Below are 15772 nucleotides of genomic sequence, written 5' to 3'. Positions count from 1 at the left end.
AACATATTTATATGTAAATACTTTGTTTAATACCCTGGAGTCATTAAAACACAAGGTTCTGCCAACTGTGGAGCAAATACTCTGCACCCCTTACAAAAAAAATCAAATTGCATGTGACTAATTTTACACAGTAATACTGTTTTTTTAATTGAAATTCTAAACGCACATACCGTATTTCCTTGAATTGCCGCAGGGCATATAGTATGCGCCTGCCTTGAATTACTGCCGGGTCAAACTCGCTTCCCAAAATAATTAGCGCATGCTTAGTATTACCGCCTGGTCAAACTCGTGACGTCACGAGTGACACTTCCCTTGTCATCATTTTCAAAATGGAGGAGGCTGATTTCAATACCGGTAATTTGAAATCACATAAAGGGAAGAAGATTAAGAGCTATTCAGTAGGATTTAAGGTCCAAGCTTACCTCACACTCAAATTTTTACTGCATACCTTTGGTAAGTGCCGAGGTGAGACAAGGTTTTAAAATAATTAGCGCATGCTTACTTTTACTGCATGCCTTTGGTAAGCGCAGGAGTGAGAAGAGGTTTTAAATTACTTAGCGCCCCGGCGGCAATTCAAGGAAATACGGTAGCTTTAAATATGTCAGGGCTATGGCGTGGATTTGTTTTGCTCCTTCGACGCAGCGGGATTACAGGACGAGCCAGGCGTGAGTTCAGGTACATATTTGTTTAAATAAACACTATAATAAAAAATAAACACACTAAGGGCGCTCATAATGAGGTACAGAACTTGGCTACAAAAATATAAACAAAAAACACTTGCTTGATTGGCATGAATGATAATCAATATACAAAAGATACTATCAACGATACTCAATAAACCAAAAACTAGCATTGAGGCAAAAAATACAAAAGGCTTACGTGGCGTAGTCAAAATAAAGTAGCAGCGTGGCAAGGCATGAAGGGTGCGTGGTTGTGGTCAAAATATGTTGGCATCTACAAAAGGCAAAGTTCCCAGAATGATGAACAGAAAGCAAATGACTTAAGTACTGGCTGTGGTAATAGAAAACAGGTGTGAGAGGCTGAGGATCGGGGCGTGACTTAAGGGGACCAGGTGGAAACTAATGGGTTGGCATGGAAACAAACAAAACCAGGAAATGCAAAACGTGACTGAATGTCCAAAATCAAAACACAACATGACAAAACATAAACCTTGCTTAACAGGCATGACAAAATAAAATGTAAAGAGTAAACGATTATTGATAACAATGGCACACAGTACCTGCACCCCTTTTCATTAACGATAATAAAGGCTGTGCTGAAGAGCCCTATGATTTGCAGAAATGTAGATCAGAAGTCAGGTTGTAGTCTTAGTCAGCTTTCTTATCAGCTTTATTTGAGTATAAAATCTCTGCATATGCATGACAAATTTGTGGTTTTGAAACATTCAACCTTCCCGCCGACTGCATCTTCTGTAGTTTAAATCTAGCTCACGATAATAATGGTCAGTAATAAGGTAACGGGCAAAGTAATATCGACAGCTCAAGTGGATGATGGGATTGGTCATGGTAAAGGCAGAAACATTGTTTTTTTTTAATTCTGTAAATATTTATCCTTGCTATAAGGCCTGAGATGTCTGCAACGCCACGCAAACCCTTGCTGTACGATAGCAGTTCCACCTACAATTAACAAAGTACTTTTTGCGTCATAGGGTTTGTCTTTTTACTGCTTTCAGATGGAAGATCAACTGAGTACACAGAGGTTCCCTTAGGTGCCCTGGACATCGCTGCTGCAGACAGCCTGACACTCTCACCTCATCATGGTAGGTTTATACAGTACTTGTAGTATTCACATGTATAATATTCCAACCTGTTTTCTTATTCCATGCTAACGTTTTTGGCAAATGTTGTGACCATTTACCCTGGAGTCATGTAACTTGGTAGTTAACACATGACAACTGTTAGCATGCAGCATTTGCATTCAGCTTCAGCAGGCGTACTCAGAGTCCTATAACTTGGTACTCGATACATGCTGACATAAACAATTTCGCTGGCATTTAGTTTCGACTAGTGCTCTGAACGTGTCGTTTAGCAGCATTGTAATCCGGCATCAGCGTCAACAGCATTCACAAATTTCACACAGAATTTTTCTCAGGAATTGTATAGTCACAGGTATCTTGTCACTGTGTTGTTAAAGGTCCTGTTTCTACTTAATCACAGTTGTACTTCAAATGATTTAACTCCCTTTGCACAGTACATATATTTTCTAAATGTACACTCTTTCATGTAGAAAAAAAAAATATACGGTTGTTTTTATTATTTACTGTTTTGAGCTAATAAGTTGTTTTTGTTATTGTTGGTTTACTGCAAACTACTTTTTTACTTCTTTATTTTCAATATACTTTGCATATAAATAGAATTTACAATGATGGTTCAATAATTTTGAGTGAAATTGAATTTAATATGTTAGCAGAAAATATGTTTTAGAGCGGTGTTTTTCAACCTTTTTTGAGCCAAGGTACATTTTTTGCGTTGAAAAAATGCAGAAGCACACTGCCAGCAGAAATTATTCAAAACGATACTCTGAGGACAGTAAAAAGTCGTTGTCGGGTATGACTTTAAACCATATCCAAGCATGCATCACTATAGCTCTTGTCTCAAAGTAGGTGTACTGTCACCACCTGTCCAATCACGCCCTGACTTATTTGGACTTTTTTGCTGTTTTGGTGGCTTTTTCTCTTATTTTGGTATTTTTCTGTAGTCGTTTCATGTCTTCATTTGAGCGATAATTCCCGCATCTACTTTGTTTTAGCAATCAAGAATATTTCAGATGTTATCATTTTTTGTAGGGCCATTGTTGATTGTCATGTCATGTTCGGATGTACATCACCTTTGCTCCCTCCACAGTAAGTCTTTGCTGTCGTCCAGCATTCTGTTTTTGTTTACTTTGTAGTCAGTTCATTTGTAGTTTCGTTCTGCATAGCCTTCCTTAAGCTTCAATGACTTTTCCAAGGGGCACTCACCTTTTGTTTAGTTGGGTTTAAGCAATAGACACCTTTTTACCTCCACACTGCCTCCCGCTGTTTCCCAGATCTACAAAGCAATTACCGGTAGCTACCTTCTGCCCCCTACTGATATGGAAGAGTATTACACGGTTACTCTGCCAAGCTTTAGACAGCACCGACACTCAACAACAACACATCATTTGCAGACTATAATTACTGGTTTGCAAAAAAATATTTTTAACACAAATAGGTAAAATTAGATCATCTCCCACGGCACACCAGACTGTCCGCGGCACAGTGGTTGAAAAACACTGTTTTAGAGCATGCTGAATAATTACAAAACAATGTAAAAACACTTTTTTATTGAATCAAACACTCAAAATAATTTTGCACGTTTTTTAGAAACGCAGCTAGTGTTCTTGAAAAACTTACTGGTAAATATTATACTTTGATTGCCGTAGTACAGGGATCGTCAACGTTTTCCAGGCTTAGGACCCCCGAGCTTATAGAGCAGGGGCCGGTAACCGGCTCAGAGAGCCATGAAAGCCAAATATTTTAAAATGTATTTTCGTGAGAGCCATAAAATATGTTTTAACACTGAATACAACTAAATGCGTGCAATTTTAAGTAATACCACCATTTTTAGAGTGTAATAAGTCTCCTATTCTTTTTAATAACATTGTTATTCTGAAGCCAACCAATAATGAATAAAATACTTCTTTCCATTAATTACGACTTCTTGAACAGCTGCAGTAGAAAATGGATGGATGGATTAAAATGTATGAGAATGTTCAATATTTTGAACGTTATTTTTAGCACCGTGATTAGCAGAAGAATTATTCATTACTTATCGTGTTGAGCAATGTCAGCTAAGATTTATCTGAGATCCAGATGCAGTAATCAAAAGACCCACAGGTTTCTTACCCCTGTTATACAGAGATAGAGCGGGGACCACTTTAAACTGCTTTCCAAACAGCATGTGATATCATCAAATTTAAAAAAAAATATGGTTAGATCTTTCTAATTAGAAATGAGTGTGTGGGCGTTTGCGTGTGTGTGTGAAATGAATAAATGCATGCAATAATTACAATGATGTAAGAAAAGTAATGAAGAATGTTGTGGTTGCAGAAGGAAGTGATGGAGGTGACACAGAGAGACTGGAAGAGCTTCCTCTGTGCAGCTGCAGAATGGAGGCTCCTCGCGTTGACAGCTCCGGGCACCATGTCAGCAGACAGTGCATGGCCACTGAGAGCAGTAATGGAGAGGTGTGTGTCAACTTTTACCTTTTTGCAGTTATTCCTGCAGATGTTTGCATCAGTTCATGTCTAGAATGAATAGGAGGTGCTCGAGACCGGCCGCCTATTGTTATCATAAATATCTAGAAAATGCCTGAAGGATTAGTAGTGGGCATCTATGAAAAAGTATTTCTATATGTATTTTTTATAATGAAGTTTTAAAATTGCAATTATACATTGGAACCCGTTTCTGTCAATGCCTCTGAAACTGGGTGTTGACTTAATTGCATGTCGACAAAGCTAAAATCGAATCCGAAACTAGCCATTGCTTTCACCTTTACTTGTTGCTTGTTGACCTAAGGAAATTGGGCGATAATAAATAATATATTTTTATTTTATTTCATACTCTAATTAGGGGTGTAACGAGAAACGGTATTAATAAGCGCGATAAAACTCCTAATTGTTAGTATTACAATTTTGAATAAAATTATGGAAAAAACGTTTTTGATAACTGCACTTTGATAAACCTACTGTATTTAACTATTAAGAAACAACATACCCCAATCTAACCTTATATAAACACATTGCTGTCTGGGCACCTAAGCTATTGAACCTACAAGCTGCGCTCTCTTAATGTGACTGTTCTATACTCAAAGGAATAAGAGAAGGATTGATTGATTAATTTTGATTCAGACGTTTATTAGTAGATTGCACAGTACAGTACATATTCCGTACAATTGACCACTAAATGGTAACACCCGAATAAGTTTTTCAACTTGTTTAAGTTGAGGGTCCACGTTAATCAATTCAATGTAAGGAGGTGCTTTTACGATGCATTCAAGGACTGCTGAACAGAGTAGGATGCCACAATGCCTGCCAGAAATAATAATCAAAATAGATAGTACTTATGTGCTTTTGATTTAAATACATCTCAATGTGCTACAGTAAAAAAAACAATATTCAAAACAATAAAAGCTTAACCATTAAAATAACAAGATACTAAGACTTAACATTGTCAGGGAAGCATAAGAAACACAAAACATAAAAAAAATAGTGGGATTTCTAACAGTGGGTTTTTTTTCACATCCCTAAATCTAATCTAATAGAGCTGTTTCGATACTTTCATATGTATGTCTTGGCAATAACAACAATAAAGCGTTCGTACATGTGCATATTTTCCGGTTATTGGCAATCTAAAAAAAGCAAATAAATCTGCAATTTTGTCATGTCAATATTGTCATGTTTTTTTTTTAAGCTTATTTTGGACATAGCAATAAGTTTGTGCGTTTTAATGCTGCGTAACTAGTCACTAGTTTAGTTGCTGTTGCCGTTTTATGCTGATTAATGATACTGAGGAATTTGACGATACTACACATGGTGACCTAAATAGACCCATTTTTCATCAAAATTACCACTTTGGCTTTTAAAGAAAAAAGACAGTCAACAATGTATGTCAATGTCGACTTAATGGGCACTTTTCCTGGTGGAGCAGGACTGGGTATATAGGTTGACTTTAGCAGGTTCCACTGTACGTACGTACTTCAGACTAATGATCCATACGGCATACAGGAAGTTACACTCCAGTTGATCAAAAGAACATCCCTGCTAATCGTCACCTATAACCCCAATGCTCTATTTCCAACTGTCTTTTTTTGGTTATATCTACCAGTTGAGAGCTTGCACAAATGTGACGAGCAAAGGAGAGACCATGCGGCCGTCTAGTAGAGTAAACCTCATGGTGCTTTGTGAAACTCATCGCTCACACATGGTCAAGCACCACTGCTGCCCCGGCTGTGGCTACTTTTGCATTACTGTAAGTTTTATATCACCACTTTTGGTTGTTTTCGAGTTGCCCTTTTTCATGCCCAATGTCTTTTTCAAGGGAACGTTCCTTGAGTGCTGTCCGGACCAGCGCATAGCCCACCGTTTCCACCGGGGGTGTGTGACAGTGCTCGGGGGAGGGCGCATTAGGGGAAATGGAGGGATGCTTTTCTGTCCCCACTGTGGTGAAGATGCTACCGAGGCTCAGGAAGTCACCATACCTTCCTCTGGCTCCACAGCCGCCTCGACGACTAAGGTTGTCACCATGTCAGCGTCCTCCACCACAACACCGTCTCTGCCACCATCTGCTCCCACAGCGCCCTCGCTGACGGCCTCCACAGGAGGGATGAAGGACGAAAAGATGCCTGAAAGGCCTGTCAGGTAAAGTTCTATTTGTAACCTTCAAATTGTATTTGCCTTATTAACCTGATTACTCTGGATAGCATTATGCAGTGTGGATAGCATTATACAGTGGAATCTTGATTTAAGAAGTTAATTGGTTGTTGAACATTCTTCATGAATAGAAAAGTTGGTATAGTGAAGCAAGTTTTCTCCATAAGAAACAATGTAAACACAAAAATTGGGTTCCAGCCTCGACAAAAGTTTTAGTGAAGGTTAGTACACTTTAAACACAACATAAAGTGATACAATGTCCTGTATATCAAACAAATATAACAAAGGGGTGATGGATCAAATATCTCTTTAATAACAAGCCAAAACAAGAATGACAAGCTTAACAGTCCTGTATGTATGTGCTCTGCCAACACGTGCATACAAGTCCTTTAGTGCCCTCACAAATGATCTGAAATCACAAAAATTACCAAAAATGATTCCCGGGCACGGCCAATGCTGCTGCTCACTGCTCCCCTCACCTCCCAGGGGGTGATCAAGGGTGATGGGTCAAATGCAGAGAATAATTTTGCCACAACTTGTGTGTGTGTGACAATCATTGGTACTTTAACTTTAAAAATGCTTAACTTCAAAAGGGAACATCACTTCTTGTGGAATTTTGCCCATCATTCTAAATCTTTATGTAAGATAAGAACACGCATCGTTTTCTATTTTTAATGTATTCTAACTTGTAAATAAATGCGAGCAAAAGTCTGCTTACAATAAAGCCTATGGCAGTTTCTTTATTCTGCCTATAAAGTGCTAAAAAAAACATTCGAAAAAACTTTTATCAACGTTTTATATACACATATGTAATGTAGTAACAGGCACATTCATAATATGTAATATTTTGCTCATTTTATGCATACAGCGGCATATTAATTCACCACAACGTTGATTTTTTCCTTCAACAACATCACATGATTACTACTCACTGCAGACATGAGAACCAACAAAGAAAATTTAACATCATTTACTGTACAACATTTGCTCTCACTGGAATGCCCTTTGTTAGGATGTTTCTTTGTTCTTGTTTAAAAAAACATATTTTCGTTTGGATGAAGAAATACTCATAATCCTCCGGAATAATAAAGCGTATTTTCGGGTCTTTATTGCCACATCCATCTAATATGCAGGTGAGCTCCGAGGCGAGAAAGCACCTCACTAGTTGATGACGTCAATACAGCAGCATAAGAAAAGTTACCTCTCTGTACTTAATGCGCCAAAATAAATAGGTATTTAACATTAGCGCTTATATTAACAATATTGCTAATGCAGTACTTAGTTGATATTCACATCACAAAATTCACATAGTTGGCGCTTTCTGGATGGTTATTTATTGGGTTTCATGGTCTGAATAGACGCATTGACATCATGACTTACTTCATGGCTCATATTTCTTCTATTGTAAGCGTACTTTTATTTCATTTTATTTACGAGTTAGAATGCATTAAAAACACGTGTTCTTGTCTCTAATAAGGATTGTGACTTATAGGCAAAAAATAAAAAGTGCAGCTCCCCTTTAATAACAATATTGCTGCAATATATATATTAAGATGGTTTCCTGTGGACGGGACTCTCGCTGCTGTCTTGGATCCGCTTGAACTGAACTCTCGCGGCTGTGTTGGAGCCACTATGGATTGAACTTTCACAGTATCATGTTAGACCCGCTCGACATCCATTGCTTTCGGTCCCCTAGAGAGGGGGGGTTGCCCACATCTGAGGTCCTCTCCAAGGTTTCTCATAGTCAGCATTGTCACTGGCGTCCCACTGGATGTGAATTCTCTCTGCCCACTGGGTGTGAGTTTTCCTTGCCCTTTTGTGGGTTCTTCCGAGGATGTTGTAGTCGTAATGATTTGTGCAGTCCTTTGAGACATTTGTGATTTGGGGCTATAGAAATAAACATTGATTGATTGATTGAATAATAAATGTTAAAAAGTAAAATCCACTTTACCTAGTCTGCAAATGTGGAGCTGACTAAGGCAGAAAGCAGGCAGACCCATCGGACATGAAAGTTATGAGGGGCAGTGCATGCGTGTATGTGTGTGCTGATAATAACACCACTGATGCAGTCGATCTTTGATTGGCTTGTGTCCCTCTAGTACCGTCTTCTCCGCTGTGATATACAGTAAGCTTGCTTTGGCATCTTTTTTCAGAAAAGTCAGGTCTCATCACAATTAAAATCTTGCTATAGTGCAAAGACTGCTTAGTCGATTCTTCCATATTACTTGCTAGCGCCATTGTTGTACTTTTCGCCGATAGTCTTTTTTTTAACCCCTCAGCAATTCCCTCCCACTTTCCACACTGATCTGGTGTCTCTTTGGGACTTCTATTGAATTAGCAAAATGCTAAAAAAAACATTGAAAATACACACGCTGAAGCACAGTGTAGTGCAGGCTTGGCAATTATTTTGACTCGGGGGCAAAATTTGGGGGGAAAAAATGTGTCTTGGGGCCGGTATATCTATTTTTAGGAACACTAATACAAAACCTCACAATAATGTCTGATTGTTATGACAGACCGCCTTAAAAACGGAATGGAATTTTACATTTTTTTCTGCTGAATGAGACACCCAAAATGTACATGAAAATAAAGAATCTGGGACTTATAATATTAACTATCAACGATAAAACACTGAATATTGACAACATATGAACGTCACACCCCTTCTCGATAGACGTATTTTACAATAAAGCGAAACGCAAGAAAAATGCAATAACCGCAGCAAAATATGAATGCGAAGGGTAAAAAAACTCCACCTACAATCTGGTACATCACTTTTCTTGCAGAACTATGTTGTAAAAATCTCCTTCCGCGTCTGTCTTTCACACCCGCATTTCAGGCTGGCCGCTCTGGAAACACTCTGTGGAAACAAACCACGCCCACACTGCTTGGTGCCTCGTTTGAGCTGCTGTGACTTAGATTACCATAATAACTAGTAAATCAAAAGCGCAGATTCCAACCATTGAAATACTTTGTATAATTCAAAACTTACGGTCATTTGAAAACATCACTGCACATCATAATGGCAGCTACAGTTTCCATCTAAACAAATGAGTTGGGAATGTCTGGCGGGCAAGATTGAAAAGCTTAACGGGCCGCATGTGGCTCCTGTGCCTTAATTTACCCAGGTCTGGTGTAGTGGCACGGAGGGCTCTGCCTCCGCGAAATGGCTGCGCCTCAGGCACAATGTTTCTGCCTATTGGACGCTATATGAATGAATGAAGTGTTCGTACACAGCCAGGGTTCGCACAGAAATACATATTTGGCTCAATCTTATGGTTTGTAAATAGAAAAGTTTTCAAAAAGAGGGGTTCATAAATTGAGGTGCCGCAGTATCATATTAAAAAAAAAAAACTCAAAATGTCATGTGGGTTACATTATCTGTATCTTCTGTATGGCCTTTACCAGTGCACGCATGCGCAGCCATGGAATGGTAACACTGACCGTGGAGCAACAACAACAGCAACCAACCCAACCGGCACCCTCAACTGCGTCCGTCACCACCATTCCCCCTCCAGAAGAAGGGGTGGACAGCGTGGGGCCTTCTGTCTGTATGCCAAACGGGAAACCTGTTAGCCCAAGTGCTCTTCCACCAGGACCCAGCAGGGCAGCGCTACAAAAGGCTATTCTCACACAGGACACTGAAAGGTTTGCTTTCAAGTATTTAAGTATTCAAGTATTCTCTCAGCTAAAGCGGTAGAAACACCGATGCTGAGCTAGAGCCTATACCAGCTAACTTGGGCCGAGAGACAGGGTACATCCTTGACAGTCAGTTACCGGGCGCGTAGCCAAACAATTATGAACATCGGATTATTTAGAGCAGGTAAACCCAGAGGGAAATCCACAGTTGGGTCCAGTGGCTGTTTTTTCATTGACACTTGACATAATCAAAAAATCTAATTAACACTTTATTAATGAGGCATACTGTATCATTAGATAGTACACTAATTTGCTTTGTCACCTATAATACAAAGCTAAGATGTTGCTGTATTGTTCAGCTAGTTTACCATGTACAGTATTGATTTACATGATTGGTTTTAGCATCTTAAAATGGCCATTTCCTGCTCATTTCAAGGGCTATTAAGATAATAATTGACCACTATGATACAGATTCCTTGTCATTTTCAGAGTGAATACATATACACAAGGAAATGAAAATATATTCTTAACCAGAGCTGCAGTGCAGTAAACATAATAAAAGATAAAAACTGTAAAAAGTTTGGATATAAAATATTAATAAGTAGCATGGGTGTAGGCAGGGTAGGCAGGTATGGTAGATTAAAAAAAGAAGAAGAAAACCGTAAAATTAATTTTAATATTTGCCCATTAAACTGTGTTCTAAATGTATTTCGGTAATATTAAATAACATGAGTCTTCTGGGTATTGTGCTGCTTCTTGTTCTTGAATGCGTGTGTGAAGTGAAAATAACTGGGTGTGTGGTTTACTGACTGGTCTGCTCATGACAATGTTGCCGGAACGTTTGCAGAATTGTTCACGCCATCAATTTCTAGTTTGTACACTGTAGAAATGGTAGGATTCTTCTTATAAAATTAACCATAAATGTTCAATATCTAGGCTACAGGGTAAATCTACATTCTTCTTGGCCAACATACTGTGATTCGCAGCCTGCCTGGTATAATTACAAGCATGTGTCAAAATAATCTCTTATTAGGTATATAGAAAGGCGTGGCATACCACTATTACTAAATGGAGATGGATGGTTGGTGCTCCCGAAAAATGTTTACTGTTTAAATCAAAAGTTGTTGTTTTTTTTTTTTAGGAAAAAGAAACTGAGGTTCCACCCTCGCCAACTCTACCCTGCTGCCAAGCAAGGCGAGGTGCAGAAAGTTTTATTGATGCTAAGTGAGTTGAACAAAATCATTTATAAACCTATGTTGCTTTCTTAATAGAAATATGACTACTATGCTTGAATGAAAACTGCACATTTGTTTAGAATTTGTTCCCTCATTAAAAATCCCTATGGGAGACAAGAAAACACATGTCATTATTTTTTCTGTGCAATATACATAGTAAAAAACTGCTAGTAGGAGGCGGCTAACAATTCTGGTAATGGGGATTCACCTTTTCTGCTTATAACACGTTCTAAACAAACTCCAGCAATTTTTATATTCATGCTATAACAATGGAGTAGAAGGCATTCATGATAACATGTGGTCCTTACAGTATTTTGGTCATTTTAAGCATTACTGCTTTCCTGGGTGCATTGATTTCACAGAGCGCATAACAATAAATGCTACTTCTGTCAATAGCAACAACAGCATAGAGAGCATGTTCTCTATTTGCTAACACTAAAGACATTGTGAAAGCCAGCAACAACTACTTTGGGACATCCAGAACCTTATCTTTTTGAGACTGAATATACAGAGGATTAGCCACACATTTCAGAAACTGGTACTAGGCAGATCCAGCTATAGTGAAACACTAAACCATCATGTAGCACTAGTGCTAAATGCTATATGTTTCATCAACAAAATAAAAACAAACATTCCCTTATAATGTATATTCTCACTGGAATGCTTAGTGATGGTACTGTAGGTTCATATCTTTCAGCACAAGACTTGTGCTCCCTGTTTAGCTGGCAAATTCAGCGTAATCCTCACTCCTCAGATAAAAAAAAATGCTGGGAGCAAACAAGCATCTTGCTGCATCTTCCTAGTGATGCCTCCCGTCTTAAGTTGAGAGCCAGTATCCGCTGCTTAAATCCGTCTGGGTTTTTAACTGGTAGCGTGTGGAATTTCCAAGTTTTAAACATCTCCAAACTCGAATGCAATTTATCAACAAAAGCAACTCTAGTAGCTGCTAGCATTACCTCACAGTTTTTGATAGTTGCCAAAGACGCTGTGACCATCGCACGGCATCACTAGGCCAGAAAAGTAGTTCCTTACAATAACAATGTCGCCAATAGATGGTTAATGTACAGGTCACGGCATATAAATGGAGCGTTTCGGCTGTTTTTGGAGGTTATTTTAGTGTGTGGAAGGCATAATAGTAGAATCCTCATTACCTGCATTATTAGCCTCCTAGTGCTGGCAGTTGTTCTACTAGAAACACAATAAAGGGAAGGAAGTCTTGTCTCATGTAGGGTTTTGGATGATGTGCAAAATTATTTTACATTTGAATACTTTAATTGACTTTTTTTATGTATATGCTGTTCAGGCCAAAGGTTTGGACACACCTTCTCATTCAATATGTTTTCATGACTATTTACATTGTAGATTGTCACTGAAGGCATCAAAACTATGAATGAACACATGTGGAGTTATGTACTTAACAAAAAAAGGTGAAATAACTGAAAACATTTTTTATATTCTATTTTCTTCAAAATAGTCACCCTTTGCTTTGATTACTTTTTCACTCACTCTTGGCATTCTCTCAATGAGCTTCAAGAGGTAGTCACCTGAACTGGTTTTCACTTCACAGTTGTGCTCGAAGCTCATCGAGTGTGCAAAGCAGTAATCAGAGCAAAGGGTGCCTATTTTGAAGAAACTAGAATATAAAACATGTTTTCAGTTATTTCACCTTTTTTTGTTAAGTACATAACTCCACATGTGTTCATTCATAGTTTTGATGCCTTCAGTGACAATCTATAATGTAAATAGTAATGAAAATAAATAATAATAATAATAAATAACGTGTTGAATGAGGAGAAGGTGTGTCTAAACCTTTGGCCTGTACTGTGTGTGTCTATATATATATATATATATATATATATATATATATATATATATATATATATATATATATATATATTTATATATATTTGTCTTTTATCTGGAATTGTGTACATATACATTCTCAGGGCATGTGATCAATCGCAACTGGACTTTTTGGTTTGTCTTAGAAGATGTTTCCCCCTCTCACCAGAGTAAGCTTTCATGAGTTCATGCTCATCGACTGACTAAATCGAACCAATCTAAGTCTATGAGCATGAACTGATGAAGCCTACTCGGATGAGAGGCAAAACGCCTTCTAAGACAAACCAAACAATCCAATTGCGATAAATTGAATTCCCTGAGAATACAGCTAAAACATCCATAGACCTGTACGTGTATGTATACGTACACACAGTATATACATGTTCCTAAAAGGGAATACATACTGCAAAAACAATGCTTATATATTTCTATTTAGAACAGTTTTGCTTACATTTTGACCAATTTATTTTGTATATATTTTGGTTGTCTTCAATTTTGTGTTTGTGATGAAATCATTATTATGTTTTTAAATTGTTTAAAAAAATCTTAATATTTTGTGCAATGTTTTTTGTCAAAGTGGAAGGCATTGATCCCACATACCAGCCTGACTCTCAGAACAGGCGCTCTGCTCTACATGCTGCTGCGCAAAGAGGACTCCTTGAAGTCTGCTACATACTCCTGCAGGTGAGAGGGTGCATTAACACAGCATACATGTATGTGTCATTTTTTTATTAGGGTATTATCCCCATCTGGTGCATTAGCTAATAAATGACAATCTTCTACTGCCAGGCAGGTGCCCAAATTGATGCTCAAGACAGAGACCTTAGAACGCCACTCCTTGAAGCTATTGTCAACAACCACATAGAGGTGGCTCGATACCTGGTCCAGAATGGCGCCTGTGTCTATCATGTTGTAAGTATCGCTGTCTCCTTTCCAAAAACAGTGACAGTAAGATTTTGTAGGTTTGGTCAAGTTTCATGTTTCATGTTGGTTTATTTTCAGGAGACTGATGGTTATACTGGCCTCCACCATGCAGCCAAACAGGGCCACCTAGAAATTGTCACCATGCTGCTGGAGACAGGACAAGTTGATGTCAATGGTCAGGTAATGAGCTTCTACTTCCAAAAATACACTTTTGTACGCATCACTTACTGTACATGTCATCAAAGGAGTTTACATTGTATAGAATGAAGTGACTTGCACCAGTCCCTCCGTGAGCCTGACTGTGTTAATGGACTTTTTAAATGTTTTTTTAATTCTTTTTTTTATTTGCCCCTGTTGTTTTTATTGACTTATGTTTTGTTTTTGTACATCACTGTGTGATTCTTATCCGTGAAATGCTGTTTCTAAATAAAATGTACTATAGTAGTGTTATTATTGAGCTTACAGTAACATCAACTATTATTTGCTATTTCCTGTTAACACAGATACATTTTCTAATTCTTCTCCATTGCTAATCTCAGGACAACGGCGGTTGGACGCCAATTATTTGGGCTGCAGAGCACAAACACGTGGAGGTGATCAAGGTGCTGCTGAACCGAGGAGCCGACGTTACCATCAGTGACAAGGTGACTTTTGGTCATATCAAAACTTTATTTGGATAAATACAGTACTTGTTTTTAGTGGCATATTTTTTTTACAGTGCTTTCTTTGTTAGAGCAACACTTGACTGCTGTGACCAACGTCTTGGAAACAATTTGAATTGTACACAATTGTTAAGTTAGCGCTTAATTTATATACATAAATACTATTTTTGTATGTATTTTATTTATTCAGCTTTATCGTCCAAGTATGTTTAACACACAAGGTACTTGACTTAGTACATTGTGCTCTTTGTTCAATGTATGAAAAAAAAAAACATAACAACTGCGAGAGAGTGCAGAACACAGAGGACATGAAATACATTAAACGAGTACAGATCTGATGCAGCCACCTGCTACTGCAGTGGCACTATTTGTACATACAGCTACAAAAGTAAAATATTAGCAACAAATAATACACAATGCGCACATTCTATTGCACCATGCTGGACAAACAAAACCAAAACCTCAGTGGCCTCTGTGATGCGCCACACGTCGTCTCCTGGGGTGTGTGGCAGTACGGACAGAGACAGTAACAGACCCAACAAAGAACCCAAGAGAGCAGACACTGTCCTAGGCTGCCCTCTAGCATTCAGCCAATATCCAGTCAGCGCCGATGAGTGATAATCCGTTCAGGGAAACCGAAGTGTCCGACGCATGCTCATTCAACCAGGGCTCTGTGAAGCTCGTCCATCCCAACGCTCAACGCTCGTTGCAAAGCACCGTCTTTTGCTCTGCATCTGGTGTGGCAGAGAGCCAGCAGCCGGTCTCTGGTGCAGACATGGCCATGGCTCCCCGGTGCAGACATGACCATGGATGGCTCCCTGAGGCAGAGCCAAAAGTTGAGGGTGCATATCATTTTATCCAGTCCATTTTTGGAGTTCTGTGTAAAATATTATAAGAATTAGCTGTTTTTGTGTTGTTCCAATGCAAAAAAAAAATAATAATAAACTTGAATACCAAAGCATTTGTAATTTCAACAATTTTCTGGGAGAAGTGATGCATTCATTATCTGAAAGTTAATGAATGTGTGTTTCTTATACCCAACATTGTATGTTATTCTCA

General features: G+C 38.4%; 1 protein-coding gene across 2 annotated transcripts in view; it reads left to right on the top strand.

Annotated features, from left to right (window-relative positions):
- The window catches only part of ehmt2 (euchromatic histone-lysine N-methyltransferase 2), a 47957-nt gene that overhangs the window by 12815 nt on the left and 19370 nt on the right, over positions 1-15772 (top strand). For both annotated transcript variants that reach the window (XM_061882078.1, XM_061882079.1), the window contains exons 8-17: positions 1694-1780; positions 4091-4227; positions 5867-6010; positions 6080-6399; positions 9820-10059; positions 11192-11274; positions 13705-13811; positions 13917-14039; positions 14130-14231; positions 14591-14695. In XM_061882078.1, coding sequence (XP_061738062.1) covers positions 1694-1780; positions 4091-4227; positions 5867-6010; positions 6080-6399; positions 9820-10059; positions 11192-11274; positions 13705-13811; positions 13917-14039; positions 14130-14231; positions 14591-14695 — 1448 coding nt within the window. The remainder of the gene's footprint in view (positions 1-1693; positions 1781-4090; positions 4228-5866; positions 6011-6079; positions 6400-9819; positions 10060-11191; positions 11275-13704; positions 13812-13916; positions 14040-14129; positions 14232-14590; positions 14696-15772) is intronic.

Source organism: Nerophis ophidion, linkage group LG21 (genome assembly GCF_033978795.1).
Source record: "Nerophis ophidion isolate RoL-2023_Sa linkage group LG21, RoL_Noph_v1.0, whole genome shotgun sequence".
NCBI lineage: Eukaryota > Metazoa > Chordata > Actinopteri > Syngnathiformes > Syngnathidae > Nerophis > Nerophis ophidion.
This window is presented reverse-complemented; position numbering and strand designations above follow the sequence as displayed.